Source organism: Momordica charantia (genome assembly GCF_013281855.1).
Source record: "Momordica charantia cultivar OHB3-1 chromosome 6 unlocalized genomic scaffold, Mcharantia_2.0 BLBB01000006.1, whole genome shotgun sequence".
Classification (NCBI taxonomy): Eukaryota; Viridiplantae; Streptophyta; class Magnoliopsida; order Cucurbitales; family Cucurbitaceae; genus Momordica; species Momordica charantia.
The window spans coordinates 9422133-9438057 of record NW_028275164.1 but is presented as its reverse complement, the minus strand read 5'-3'; the positions used below and the strand labels follow the sequence as shown (position 1 = coordinate 9438057).

General features: G+C 33.2%; 1 protein-coding gene, 2 long non-coding RNA genes and 1 pseudogene across 4 annotated transcripts; 2 read left to right on the top strand and 2 right to left on the bottom strand.

The window, feature by feature from the left end:
• Positions 1-3801: 3801 nt before the first annotated feature.
• On the top strand, positions 3802-6040 carry LOC148210656 (uncharacterized). 2 transcript variants are annotated; one of them, XR_015791842.1, is made up of 3 exons: positions 3802-4239; positions 5163-5551; positions 5641-6040. It is a non-coding gene; the product is annotated as an uncharacterized LOC148210656 (long non-coding RNA). The 2 variants fall into 2 exon arrangements; XR_015791843.1 differs by having other exon boundaries at positions 3803-4239; positions 5170-5551.
• Positions 6041-7701: 1661 nt separating this feature from the next.
• Positions 7702-8442, bottom strand: LOC148210655 (uncharacterized). The gene has a single exon (XM_088124744.1). The coding sequence runs from the start codon at positions 8440-8442 to the stop codon at positions 7702-7704; it is 741 nt and encodes a 246-aa protein (XP_087980870.1).
• A 1449-nt stretch (positions 8443-9891) lies between these two features.
• Positions 9892-15343, bottom strand: LOC148210653 (uncharacterized). Its single transcript, XR_015791180.1, has 3 exons — positions 15246-15343; positions 10129-10209; positions 9892-10049 (listed from the first exon to the last, which is right to left on the bottom strand). It is a non-coding gene; the product is annotated as an uncharacterized LOC148210653 (long non-coding RNA).
• On the top strand, positions 13404-15239 carry LOC148210654 (tyrosine N-monooxygenase-like; annotated as a pseudogene).
• Positions 15344-15925: the final 582 nt, after the last annotated feature.

The following is a 15925-nucleotide window of genomic DNA, read 5'->3' as shown; positions in this document are numbered from 1 at the left end:
CAAAATCATAACCACCAAACCATTAAAAGAAAATTAAAAAAAAAAATGAGATTTTATTATAGAAAAGACTATATTTTTATCTCCTCTTTTTTAAAAGAAAATCCTGCTGAAGAAGACTCTTTTTAATTAAAAAATAAAACAAAGTTGACAAAAAAAAAATAATAATAAACCTTGTTAAAAAATTTTAAATAAAAAACTAACTTATAAAAAACTAACTTTTAAACTTTGTATTGAAATTTAAAAGAATCCAAATTTTTTTTAAAAACAAGATTTATTTTATAAAACTCTATTTAAAGTAATATCTTTTATTTAAACAAAATTAACTTTATATTTATTTAAAAAAAAAGGAAAAAAAATTTCTTTATTAGAAAAAGAAAAACCTTTTTTATTTTAAAACAAAATTTAAAATATCAAAATCCTTATTTTCTTTTCAAAACTTATTTAAAATTTCTTTGATCTTTTAAAAAAATGTTTGTTAATATAAAAAAGTTCTTTTCCAACGGATTTTCTACTCACTTAAAGCACACCACCAGGAAGAAGGTTACCGTAGTGTAGCGAACTTAGAAGAAGCTGTGAGAAGGCTGTTACTGCTGCTGCGTGGTCGCTGGAGGTCGCTGGTTGGAGGTCTTACCGTTCGCTTGCATCGCCTGAGGTAGTCGTGGGTATGAAGGAGAAAAGGTGGTGGTGGTGGGATATGAAAGGAGAAGAGATGAAGTGGTGGTTATGGAGGAAGAAGACAATTTTAGAGAGGGAGAGAAGAAGAAAAGATGAGGGGTTTGTAGTGAGTATTTAAGGGGGAGGCGATTCTCCCACAAAATAACTTAAAAAAAAAACTTTAACGAGGCTTCACTATTTTCTTTCTAACTCTCCGCCCCTAATACACTGTCCCTTAAATACATAAATAAAAATAACGTAAAAGAAAAAGAATGTCCCTTAAATACATAAATAAAAATAACGGTAAAAGAAAAAGAGTCAAAAGAAGAGAGAAAAAAGGAGGGAGAAGAAGAAAGGAAGGGAACACGTACCTTGGGTTTGACGAGGGAAAGGAGGAAATAAAAACTAATTTTAACAAATCAGTTTTAGTGAAAACAAAATCCCTTTTTAATTAAAACAAAATCTTTTTGAAATAGAATTATTTACTTAAAAACAAATCAATTTTTTATTTTAATAATAAACAAAATCTATTAAAACAAAATCTAAACAAAACCGTTTTTTATTTTCTTATTAATAAGTCAAAAACAAATCTAACCTTTTTAATTAGTTAATTTAAACTTTATTTTAAAACTAATAATAAAGTAAACTTATGTTATTTTTTTAATTAAAGTAAAACTTAATAAAGTAAAATACAATAATATAAATTAAATTAAAAAAAAGGGTGGACCAAATTCGATGTCTATACAACTTGTCATCCTTTTTTGTGGCTCCGAACTCCAAGCATGATTATCAGAGGCTAAAGTAGAAATTAAAGTTTCAATTTTATTATTTGTAGCAAATTGGTTAGTGTAAGTATACGAGTCAAGTTTTAACATAATTGATAAGTGAATATCGATAACGTCCTTTAGATTATTGGATTTCTAGCTCACTCAAATACCATATATAGAACTACTCAATTTTATTCGGACAACCAAAATCAACTAGGAAAATAGAATCAAATCACATAAATGTGGGTAACAACACATATAACCATTTAAAATGGACAATTTCTAAATATGGCCAAACAACTTTTAAGTTTTCAATAATGACTAACCTAAAAATACGAAAATCTCTATTAATTTTTTAGTTACAAAATTAACATCCCTAAAATGATTTTAAAATGAATATATTATTTTCCTAGGGGATGTTACCTATATTTTTTCTCTACCATTTTTTAAGGACAATTCAAATATTTTTAGAATCTTACCTACATTTTTTAATTCAAATATTTTCTAAACGAATTTTTAGGATAATTATACTAACAAATATTGATAATTATACTACCAAATCTAAAGAAAAATATATTGATTAAACAATAAAATCATTATCGAAATACTAAGATCCAAACCAAATAGATGAATCCAGAACACAATTTCTTTTTTTGTTCTAACCACCTTAAAATACAAAATTGTATTGATACTGAGTATTGAAAAAAAAAAACAAACAAACATAGAGTAAATAAATCAAAATAGAAATGGATAAAAAAAATAGTATTGATACGGTGAGGTCCTCTCTATACGCCGGAGCTCCTTCTTTTATTTCATCAATGTTATTGTTAACTTGTACAGTTCACTCTCCTTAGAAGAACAAATAACAAATACGGTGAACAGATGATCAAATACGGGAACGAATACAGTGAACTGAAGGAACAAATACGGTAAATAGTAAATAAAAAATGTGGACAAATAAGGTGAACATATAAGGTAAGAAATAAGGTGTAATGAACAATTAATACAAAAAATATAAAGCACTCTACCTACACAATTTGAAGAAACTCAACATATAGGTCTCTCTCCCCTCCGCCACCCTCCGCCCGACTTGTAACCAGCTTATTACCCACCGCTTCGCCCCACTATTGTTCGTTTTTTTTTTCATTCTCCAACTCCGGATGAGTTTGAGGCCTCCGGCGCCTTTTTTTGAAGGTCAATTTGTAGCATGGCCTAATAAGATCTTCTTTCTCCCTCGTTGGATTTCTACTGTCTACCTTTCTCCCCTCTCTCTCCCTTCATCAACTCCCACTCTTATTGTTTCCCACTCTCATCGTCTACCTCTTTGATCTTCTTTGGTATGATGTTTCCTTAAATTTGGTGAGTTCTGTCTCCACGTATATATCAAACAAGAGTATCTAGAAAAAAAAAAAAAACTAGAATAAAGGAGAGATAGAATCTAGGAGAGATAATAGAAGTTAGGGTAATTTATTTTAAAAATAATAACCAAATAGAAAGAGTATAAATTTCAAAACCAAACTTGCAAAACACATGGAAAAATACAAATGGACATTTTCATTATCAAATATTATTTGGTGATTTTTCAAAACCGGATGATAAATAGAGACACCTACTATAATCTCAAATAAATATGGAATAAAATAAAAACGCTGGGAAGAAAGCTCCTACGGAATTGATTTCACTTGCTTAATCTACGAACCAACTACTTAATTACTCAAGATTATATGTATTATTAATTCTATAGGTCAAGAACTTTAAAATCCCAACTGTCTCTCAGCACAAGCTAATTCTCTCTACTCATTAAGAAACCAATATCACTATCTAGTTTCAACAACAAGTAAAGGCTTTAATTAATAAGTCTTTTAAGGACCTAGTCTTTTAAGGACCTTTAAAGGACTTCTAAACCTCTTTAGTTATGCATCACAGTTCTAAACTCTAAACCACCTCTCTCACACATAAGATTTAAAGTTTAAAATCAATTAATCTATGACTAGTAGATTAAAGACATTAAGCATAGTGAAATGTAAATAAAATATTCAAATGCATTCAATCAAGAGAATCAAACACTACAAGAGTTTTAGGTTTTGATGACGGAGGATTTCGTTATGTTATGAATTTTCATCGCCAAAAGCGACTTTTGGCGACGAAACTGCGCGAACAGAAATTTCGTCTCTCGACGAACAACAATTTTATCGCTAGAAGTCGAGACTTTTGGCGACGAAAAACAATGTCGTCACCAGAAATCGGGACTTTAGGCGACGATCATAGATTTCATCGCTAGAAGATAGACTTATGGCGATGAAATCTATGTTCGTCGGCAAAAGTCCCGACTTCTGGCGACGCAGCGGAGTTTCGTCATCAAAAGTAGTTTTTGGCGACCGACATTTTTGTAGCCAAAAGTTGGGTGGGATTTTGACCTCCGAAAAATTTCTCGAAATCAAACCCCAACTTTTGGGGTCACTTTAAATTTCATCGCCAAAAGTCCTGTAAAATCAATTTCAAAACCCTTCTTTCTTTTATGCCCAATTTTCCCTTCCCTTCTGTCTTCTCTTCCGCGACCACCCCCCACCCCCCGTCCGCTCTCTCCCAAAAGTCGTCGCCGCTGTTTGTTCGTGACGTCGCAGGTCGTCGACCCCCTCTGTCGCTCGAGATGCTGCCGTCAGCCACCGCTGCTGTCTCCATTGCTTTTGTCTTCGACGACCGCCCACCTCCCCCCAAAAACCACCGCTTGCCTCCATTTGCCCCGTGACGCCGCCGACCGCCTCTGCTGCCATTGCTTCCTCCATCCTCCAAAACGCCACTACTCGCCTCCGTTTAGGTCCATTCTCTTTTTTATTTTATTTTTATATATAATGTTTGCTTCATGTACATGATTGTTATTTCATTTTGTGGTTAAAATTCTAGGGTTGAACATATACTTGTAGATTATATTGATGTTTCATATGGGTTCAACTTGAATAATTATGATTTTTTTTGCTTGAATTTCATATGAATTATTGATATATTGGCCAATGTTAATAGAGAGAGGAGAATTTGAGAATTTTTGAAAGTTGGTGAGTGAGGAATTAGTTGGGAGGTTGTTGTTTGAGTATGTGATTTGGAAAATTCCAAGATTTTGGAACTTTAGTTTGTTAAATAGAGAAAGAGGAACTTGAAAAATCTTGGAAGTGGGTGTGTGAGGGGAATTAGTTTGTAGTTTGTGGATATTTATTTGAAAATTTGGGAATTTTAGGATTTTTTTTTATGTGTATTTGTGTTTCTAAAAGTTGGGAATTTAAATTATGACGATTTTTCTAGTGAGTTTGTGTTGATTTCTATTAAAGTGTCCATATTATTAGTGAATGGACTTTAATGGGTAGTTTGATTGTGACTTACATGTACATACATTATTCCTAGCTAGTTATATGTGTTCTATGTGATTTTTATTTCATGTGTTTTTGTTAGGTTGGAATTCATAAGCTTGACTTTGAATTTATTGTAGTCAGTATCGTATTGGTTCTCGACATTCATTGTAACTTGTGCTGAAGTACGTTGTCAGTTAATTAATTTGTAATTAGTTTGGAGTAAGGTAGTTTGATTGTGAATTCGTTTATTAAATTGTGAGTGTGTTGAAATTTTGTTTGTTTGATTTAATTTATTGGTTTTGTAAATATGAACTATTTTGTTTAGTAGTTTGATGATTTTATTTTGAATTCGTTATTTGTTTCATAAATATATAATACTATTGGTTCTTTGTCTAAGTTTGCAGGAAAAATGAGACCAAACAGATCGGTTGAACTGACGACACAGGATGATCCTCCAGCAAACCTGCCCGTTCCATCTTTTTCTCCAAGTAGAATTTATTTATATCTTTATTTGTATTTAACTAATTAGTTTAAGGTTTGACAATATACAGATAGAACGGGCGTGCGAGGATACACCCGATTGACAGAACTTGAAAATCAAGTTCGTTCAACTGGGGAAAAGGTAAAGATCGTATGTGACCACACGGTAGGTAAACCAACCTGCAATATGACCACCACATTTTCTATCGCGATCGGAGCACATCCACGCAAACAAGTTAAACTAAAGGCTGACAATTGGATTGAGGGGAAGAAAGCGACAAGATGGGAGTTATAACTCATCTCAAAGTAAAATTCTTATTACTTAATAAGTTTTATTATTTTCTATGATGTAATAACACTCCCCTTGGTTTGTTGTTGTTGTTTTTTTTTTGCAGAGTCATTTCTAATTTAACGAGTCAGAAAAAATCTTGATGAATTTCATTCATCATGTGATGCAAACAACATTCAAGGAATTCGGTAGGTCAATAGTTCGTCCCAAAAGTAACGTCCACGATCTCGAGCCTTGAAAATCTCATTGCTAAGCTTTCGAATGGTCTTCTTGCCTTCCAAATTGGCCAGAAAGGTAAACTATCAAAAACCCATATAAAACTTCTCTTCTTGATGGCTGCAAAACCTTATTTTTATAAAAAATTGTCGCGGCAATGCCATGACACTACATTATTTAAAAAACACGAAATTAAAACTTTGAAGCGTCACGACGCTCTGGACTAGCGTCGTGGTGGTACCTCCTTGGATTTTTAGACTTGATTAAGTGTTGTGATGCCTTCCTATTCATTCGGACTATGCTTTTCCTCTTAAATTTGATTCATTCATGTCTCGTTTCCTCTCGATTGTTCATTCCTGCAAAACATGTCTTATGTGCATAAATATATCGTAAAGAAACGAAACAAATAATTCTCATTTAAATCTCATGAAATGTAGCTCACGTAATGCGCTATCAAATATCTCCAAACTTAGCTTTTTGCTTGTCCTCAAGCAAACATACGATTTTATATCCAATGTTCTCATGCATAATACCGATAAGTTAAAAATGGGTGTAAATCTCATCTTATCAAATTCTCCCCACCTAAATCATGTTTATCCCTTGATATATTGTAACCCAACATGTCGACTCTCCTTTCTAATCCTCATTCATCTTTTTCAATATCCAATAATACCAGTAAAGTCAATCACGAATCTATGATATGAATCAAAATGACAATCAAGAGAATAAGCAATGATAGAAGCATCTCATTAACTCATTCAAATCAAATGTAAAAGAGTTAACACTCTCACGGAGTTTCACTCGAATCTCTCAAAGTGTTTTTAGGGTGCTTTGAACTCTCAAAATCAAAACAATGCATGTTATTACCATAGGCTTGCAAATGAATCGAATCTCCCCACTTAAAGTTGTATTGAATGCAAAAATTAAAGAGACTTTGATAATGGTTGTAATGAGACTTAGGTAAGGGTGAGATAAAAGGAAATCTTAAAGGTTCAAAATCAAGAAAACAAAGCATGATAATCACATAAGACAATGAACACAATGTACTACTATTTGTTTGAATTATCTACCCCCATTTTCGAGTACTAACGATCTTAGAGAAGTAGCATCATTTAATGGCTTCTGGAAAAGTATTTCTCCAAGTTCTCTTTATTATTGAACGAAGTATGTTATTTTCCTGATGCAACACTACTTTTCTTCTTCTTCTTTATCATTTTTTCCCCATAGTACACAACTTGCATAATAACTTGAAAGAACTAATGGGATATCATGTAATATTTTTACCTTTATCTTGACAGTGGTAGGAATATCGAGGATAATAAATGAACAAAGCCTTATGTTTAAATATGGCCTGAAAAAAAAAAAAGAAGAAATGAGAAACTAAGTTTAAATGTGGTTTTCTAAAAGAAAATGTAAACAAGGTGAGCATTTTAAAAGTCTAAAATTTGGGTAAGCCTAAATTGATACTAAAGCATCAATCCAATCAAGCAATCACACAATTTATTCAGAGGCAAGTTCTAGAATAATCATGCTAAGTTCCATCACATACAAGTCTTGTAAATAAGTTGAGCAAAATAGGAAGCTTACCACTCTTACTTAGTTGGACAACTTTCACAAACAGAATTTTCCTTTTTCCAACTAGATACTTGAACATGACTCTTTTCACATAACAACTTTAAAGATCTATCATTGCGATGTCTCATTCTTTTGTGCCAAATAAAATGAGGAGCTTTATTAGAGAAAGCAATAGCAGTGAAGGCATGAGATGTGAATGGTGGATCTTCAAGAGCATACAGTCCACCTTTTTCATATCTCTTGGCTAGTATTTGTCCCTGTTCGCCCTTAACAACAAACTTATTAGAAGAAAACTCAATAGTGCAATATTTATCACGGGTTAATTTACTGATGGATAACAAATTTTTCTTTATTTCAGGAACTACCGATATCTTTTCTAAACAAATTTCTCCTGTGTTAGTTTTAAGAGATGTATCCTCCTATGTGTGTGATACACAAAGCCTTCATCATTACCTACGTATAGCTTTTCTTTACCATTATAAGGTTTAAGAGAAGTTACATTACCGGGATCATTAACAATATGTGAGGACGCTCCTGAATCAGCATAGAAAGCAGGATCATTAATCTCTTCTAGACTAAAGGCAGCTAATGCTTTTGGAATTTCATTTGGCTGAAATGCATGATCAAACCGATTCCAACACTGTAGGGCCGTATGATTCAGCTTACCACATATTTGGCAACACACTTTATTGTCCACGTCCCTTGTAGATTGAATTGGTCCATTGATGTAATCTTTGGATTGTGGTGCATAACCATTATTTTGCTGCTGGTGGTGTGAGGAAGTGGTTGGTTTTGTATGGTGAAATCCTCTTCCTCTGGAAGAGAAAAATCTACCCCTTCCTCGTTGTGACAGGAAAGCTTGATTGATGTTAGGAAAGGCTGATATGCTGTCTTCTTCCTCCATCAGAAGTTGCTGATAACTTTTCAAGGCAAGTACAAACTGGTTATATGTAGGATACGGTGGTTTTGCCAACATTGCAGTACGAAATTCCTTGTATTTGATTCCAAGACCTCTAACTAGGTGAAAAACTTTCTCCAAATCCTCTAGGGGCTTCTTCATTGCTGCAAGTTTATCACAAAAACCTTTAAACTTCTTTAAGTAATCATCTAAAGACATGGTACCTTTCTTTAAGAGGGCTTTATTTAGGTGTATATCATTCTCCAAGATTTTCGAGAGATTTCCACACTTGTTTGGCCGAATCAGTTTCCTCTAGCGTAGCAAGCACATCTCCATCAATGGTCCCTAGAAGCCAAGTGGTTAAAAGGCCATCATTGGTCCATGTGCTATCTTGTGAGAAACTTGTTGCTGTATCTGCATCCTTCCCTTCCATTGCTGTAGGTTTATTCTCACTAAGTGAGATTCAAGACCAAGATTTCTTATTATCAAAAGGTTTTCCATTCTATATAAATTTGTGTAAAAAATTTTCAAATAGGGGAAAAAAATAGCCAATTCTTAAAAGTATATGGACCAAAAGAGGCTAAGAACGTTAGAAATTAAAATTAACAAAAGTAAAAAATTAACCAAAGTAAAAAGTAAAATGACCAAAATAGACAAATAGAAACCAAAATGAATGAAATCTGAAAGTACATAGACCAAAATAGTATTTTAACCTAGTAATTACATGTGCCAAATGTCTGTCAGTGGATTTCATAGGTATATTTTTATTACATTGAGGGCAATGTCGTAATTTTTAAGTTTGAGGGGATTTATTGTATTTGGACTTTACAATCTATTATTATCTTGATGGATGTTGTGTTCTACATTTGTTGTGCTATTTTTGCATTTCAATGTAATCGTTAAGTTTGAGGGTGAAGATTTTCGTCATCTTTTTCAAACATGATTTTTTATGACAATTATTAAAATGTCAATTGTCATCTTTTAAGGCATCAAGAAAAGTGATATTATGACAATTTGAAAAAATTGTCATAAATACAATTACAACTACTGTTATATTTGGTCAAAAATGAATTATTCATCACAGTTAAAAACTGTCACAAATAATATATTCGATGACAATTTATATTTGTCATGAAATAGAGCAAAAAACTTGTATATCAGTCGAATAAGACATTTTCACGATAGTTTTTAATTGTCAAGAAAACTCTTTCAACGACATTATATTCATTGTCATGAAAATTTGTATAACAACAACTAATAACTGTATATGTAATAACAACGTGTTTTAAGAATCACAAAAATTATTTTGTGACAATTTAAATATTTTTTGTTGACCTTTACAACTGTCATAAAACCTTTAACCATGACAGTAGTTGACTTTGGACATTGTCAAAAAAAGTTTAACAATGACAATTTAAATATTTTTTGTTGACATTTATTGAACTTTTTTAACTGTCATAGCTATGAAATTGATGACAATTTTCATATAAATGAACAAAACCTATGATGACACGTTTTTTAAAGTTATTTTCCACAACTATAGCTAGTACCATACCTGTTCATTATGACATATTTCACATACAAAATCCTATATAGTCCATCAACCTCGTGCATTATTAAACTATATTCAAATGTAGATGAACCAAGTATATAAATAAAGTATTCATATGTAGTAAGATAATATATTGAAAGTTCGAAGTATTAATACACAATTTAAACAAACTATTCAACTGTACATCAATAACCTAGTGCATGCTAACCCAACCAAAGAATTGCCACAATCACAATCTTCAAATGACGGTTCTCCATAGGGCATCTCGCAATACCTAAACAATGAAACAAATCAGAAACATTTATCCATATTATAGTAATTGTGAAAGGGTCAAAGTATAGTATATAGCTAACATATCATTCTATGGAGTATCAGTTGTTATCGCATATCCGTCTACGGTATGCAAAAGTATCCTTAGCATTCTTTCTCCATTCCTATAAGAATATAATAGACGCAAAATTAATATTGCTCCAACTATAGTTAATATCAAGCCTCCACATTTCAGGTTTCTGAATTGCCCCAACTACAGTTAATATTGCTCCGTGCATATAAATGATAAATGGTAAATTTATAGAAAACACAACAAAAGTGGGCTGCAGAACAAACTCCAATTTCCATTTCAGCAACATAAATTGGTAGTTCTAAGAATAAAATCATGTCTTATTAGAACTCTTAGGAGACTAACATATATCAATACTACATGCAAGAATATAAAAAAAAAAAAAAAAAGAAAATTGAACCAAGTCACCAAAAAAAGTGATTGCACAAGTTACTCCAAATTGCACTAAAATCAACATTCTTTTTAGAAATCATAGTACGTGTTCCAACTTAATGAGCGAAGATCACAAACAAAAAAACACATCACCAATAATACATTACGTTGAAGAAAAATTCAAACTCAACATCATTCTTTCTCGAAGGTACACCAACATATTTTTCAACATCATCCTTTCTCGAACCCTTGCTCCCACAAGCTATAACTTTCTCTTACTATATGAACATATCAAATAGAAGGTATAACAATTGGGCGGGGTAGGGGGTAACTTGAACTAAGTACAGTCACAACAATTATATAACTTTCTTTCACTATACAAACTTGAGCGCGAAAAGGAAACAAATAAGACAAATATGAATTATAATTGAAGTGAAAATACAAGAGTTTGAAATGTACATCACCTTCAATTGACAATTGAGTGTGCTGCACAAGTTAAGAGATATTAACTTAAACTAAATATAGCTACAACAATTATATAACTTTCTCTTAGTATACGAACGTATCAAATAGAAGGTATAACAATTAGGCGGGGAGGGGTAACTTGAACTATGCAGTTTATAATTGTCATTGAAGCCATGTTTCTACTAGTGTGCAAACTGATGGGGAGGAGAATTCACCTCTCTTGTCTTAAAACATCACCTAGAAGTCCATGGAATTCATCACCAATTTTCTTACCCGCATACTCCCCAACAAAATGGAGTGGTCGAAAGGAAACAAAGACACATATATAGTTGAAACCGGCCTTAGTCTATATTATTCCAATCCAAAGTTCCTCTTAAATTTTGGGTAGATAGGTTTTTAACTGCTGTGTATCTCATCAATATCATGCCTTCAAAGGCTATTGGAATGGCCACACCATTCTCTAAACTTTACAAAACGGAACCGGTTTATAGTCACATTCGAATATTTGGTTGTAGATGTTATCCCTATCTTAGAAACTATAACCAAAACAAATTCTCAAAACGCACCTATTCATGTGTCTTCATAGGGTATAGCAATAGTCATAAACGCTTTAGGTGTCTTGGCCCCTAAACTAATAGAGTTTACATTTATAGGCATGTTGTTTTTTATGAACAAAATTCTCTTTGATGATATTACTAATAGTAGACAAGAATGTACTAGTTCTCTTGGTGTGACTGTTTTTGCAGGTGTAGGAGATCGGACCACAAGTGCATATGTGCCTCAATTGACACCAACAAAACCAATGTCAGAAAAACAAGCAGCAAGCTGTTGCGATGAACTTACACAGACAACAAATAGAGCTTCCACGGAGCAAGAAAATGAGGATCACAATTCTCACCAACTTAGTGTTGAAGAAGTTTTTTCAACTCCTGCCAACAATCATAAAGCTGGTATTGAGGAAGGATCCTCAATTCCTATCAATGCTGCTAAAACAAAAAATGGTCATGCATCTACCATTGAGGAATGACAATCTAATCCAAGTGGCAATACAACCCATGATGATATTGACCATATAGAAATCGATGGAGAAAAACACTCACAAATGGAAATCAGCTCTACCTCCAGCGACCATACCGAGAGAAATGAAGGAGATGAAAATCATCCAACATCAATGCTACTGCCCTCTTTTGTGAAGCATAAGCTGTGATAGAAGCAGCAAATTTCATCTCAAACCCTTTACAACCTACTATAATTCAAAATCCTTCTTTACTTCCTGATATTAGTGATCAACTAACTATTGAATTACCACTTTTATCTGCAAGGATTTGAGAGAAAGTCAATTCAAAACAACCAAATCCTCCAATTCATCAAATGATTATAAGATGAAAATTGGCAGCAAATCCAACATTGGATCCTCATTTAGCAACAACTTCTAAGAAAATAAAAGCTGAAAAAAAATCCATCAAACATAATTATCACTTTCAACAGATCCTAAAAGCTACAAATAGACTTTGTCCATCCCACAGGCAAAATGCAATGAGAGAAGAAATGGAGGCCCTTGGAAGAATGATACTTAAAAGCATTGTACCACTCAGACCAACACGTGTGCAAACTCCAAAAAAAAACTATTTATGGACTAAAACAAACTCCCCGAGCTTGGTTTGATAGACTATCTCACTTCCTCCTACACATTGGATTTACTTGCTCTTCATCTGACCCCTCATTATTTGTGTTTAAGAAAAATTCAATTTTATTACTCATGCTAATTTATGTTGATGACATAATTATACATGTACCCACTCACACCAAATTCAACTCCTCATCAACAAACTGGTACTGAATTTGCTCTAAAAGACTTGGGAGAACTTCACTTATTCCTTGGAATAGAAGTTCATCATAACCCACAACGCATCACATTGTCTCAAAGCAAATATACGCATCACATTGTCTCAAAGCAAATATGCGACAGAAATCTTGCATAAAGCTAGAATGCTTGAGGCATCACCTATGAGTACTCCCAAGTCCCATGGTTGTTCATCTTCGTCAACCACAAACAAGTGACTCCAACTTAGTAGATGCCACAGAATACAGGATCATCGTTGGATCTCTTCAGTATCTTACTCTAACCAGACTATACATAGTGCACTCAGTCAATCGTGTGTGCCAACAACTTCAGAAACGTACCCTTAGAGATCTCAAGAACGTGAAAAGAATTTTGAGATATCTCCTCGGAACCATAGAGTATGGTATCTCTTGTTACAAATATAGTTCACTTAACTTATATGCATGGTTTTTGTGATGCAGATTGAGGTGTCTGTCTAGATACGCAACGTAGAACCATTGCTTTTTGTGTATTTTTAGGGTAAGTTTCATATCTTGGTCATCAAAGAAGCAACCAACAGTGGCCAGATCAAGCTCTGAATCTGAGTATTGAGCGTTGGCAACACAATAATGACAGAGATAACATGGATAAGCTTCATATTCAGAGACATTGGCATACGTCTTCTTCAAACATCTCAACTCTATTGCGGCAACATTAGTGCTTTACACATGTCCATAAATCCGATCTTTCAGGTAAGAACCAAACATGTTGAAATAGACTACCATTTTGTGAGAGAGAAAGTTGCACTCGGATCATTGATCACAAAGTATGTTCCTTCATCCAACCAAGTGGCTGACATATTTACCAAGTCACTGTCTAAACAAGCTTTCAAAAGCTTAAGGAGCAAACTCAATGTTCGTTCAACCACTACCATAAGCTTAGGAAGGATATTAGAACACCACCATCAATGTACAATTGATTTTTCACTGCAGATTTTCAGCAGCATAATTCCTCTTTACAACCACAGATTTTCCAAATCACAACAGATTATTCCATGGTAGAATTGCCTTATTTATAGCTGGAAATTTCCCAAATTACAGAAGCAAATTGCTCAGATTTACGGTAAAATTCCAGCAGCACATTTCCTTATTTAAACATGTTTTCCTTGGAAATTTGACCACCTCTGTCAAATTATCTCTCTCAAAAGGCAACTCATCAATTTTTCCCAATCAAGGATAAAAATCCTCTTTGTAACGTTAGCAATTTGTTGACTTCAAGATCCAAAATTTTGGCTTTCTTCTGTTATTCAGAAAGGCTAGACACTGTACTAAAAATAACAAAAAGAAATTTGGTGAATGAGAACAACTATTTTATGATCAACCAAGCTTCAACTCGTTTAATCCCAGAAAACGAGCCCTATCTATAAAAATATAGGAACAAAAATAGTATTTAGATGAAATTATTATTTTTTTTTTGTTGCTGCATTTCAGAGCAACTTGGTGGGTGAGGTCCTCTGAGGATGGTATAGTGGTAAGAATCTAGGGCCCTGTGGTATCACCTACCATGAACTCTTGGGTTCGAGCTCGACGCTAGTCACATTGTTGCTTAGCCCAGACAACGAGTCCTATTTATTAAAATATAGAAACAAAAATAGTATTTAGATGAAATTACTTATATTGTTAATACTGATGTAAATCATTCTTACCATAATAATATAGGAGCTACAAATTGCAACTATAGATAATCCTTCCAATGAAATGGAATGGGCAATGGCAGAATTACTCAATCAACCAAAGATTCTAAAAAAAAGCAGTTGAAGAGCTGTCGAATTCTTCGACTGAGTAGTCAGAAGAGACAGACTTGTTCAAGAATCTAACATCCCAAAACTCATCAGTATCTCACGGCTTGTGATAGAGAAGTCTTTCGACTTCATCCATTTTCACCTTTCAATATTCCTCATGTCTCAAACGCCGACATCGTTGTGGCCGGTTACTTTATCCCAAGAGGTAGTGAAGTCATTCTGAGTCGGTCAAGGCTCGATCGAAACTTGAGGACTAGGGAGGATAGGTTGGATCCGGAACGTCATCTAAAAGACACAAGAGCACAATTGAGCTGGGATTGTCAAAACCAAATCTAAGATTTATTAGTTTCACTAGTGGAAGAAGAGGTTATGTAGGCAGTTCATTGGGCACAAACATTACCATAATGCTATTTGGTAGGTTGCTACGAGGGCTTTCATGGAGCTTACCACTTGGAACAACAAAGATAGAATTCTCTGAGGCTGATGAACTCTCCCCTTGCCTCATGTTATGTATGCAACTTGTTGATCATGAAAGTATAAACTAATTAAAACAATGAGTGTGCAACATAAAAATATAGGGTACTGTGTCCTCTTGCCGGGAACAATTAACTAACAATACAACAATACAACACTAAAATAAATGGGAAATTTTAGATTTTTTTTTTGGTACCTGTAGCCCTTTTTTTAATAAGATGAACAATGGCGAGAGAGATCTAAAAACATGGATAGGATATCCAACATGTTTTTAATGGATGGATATCTCTTGCCATTTTTTTCTCAAAAAATCTTCAAAATACCCATCAATTCGAGAACTTTTTTTTTTTTTTTACAATAATTCGAGAACAATTTACTGCACCCAAAAACATTAATAAAAAAAAAAGATAAACGTGAATTAACAAAAGGAAAATTACGTTGAGTAGCTAAATTTTTATACATATTCACAAAAATATTAATCTCTTTTGTAGGTTGTAAATATAGTAAAATATTTGAATTTTTATTTTCAAAATTTCTATTATAATTTTACCCTTACGACACCCGATGTATATCTAAGATACACTCAATGTATATCTGATATACGCCTAATGTATATCTAATTACACCTGATGTATCTCTGATGTAATTTCGATCTACATCTGATGTACCCCTGATATACGTCAGATGTACGTATTATACATATAATATATATCTGATCTACCTCTAATTTATGATATATTAAATATATTTGGAACTAATATACATATGTTTACCTGATATACATTCGATGTATCTCTGACGTACATTATAAGAAGTTATATTAGTGGATATCATAGTTATATTAGTGATACAATGGATGTCATAGTTATATTAGTG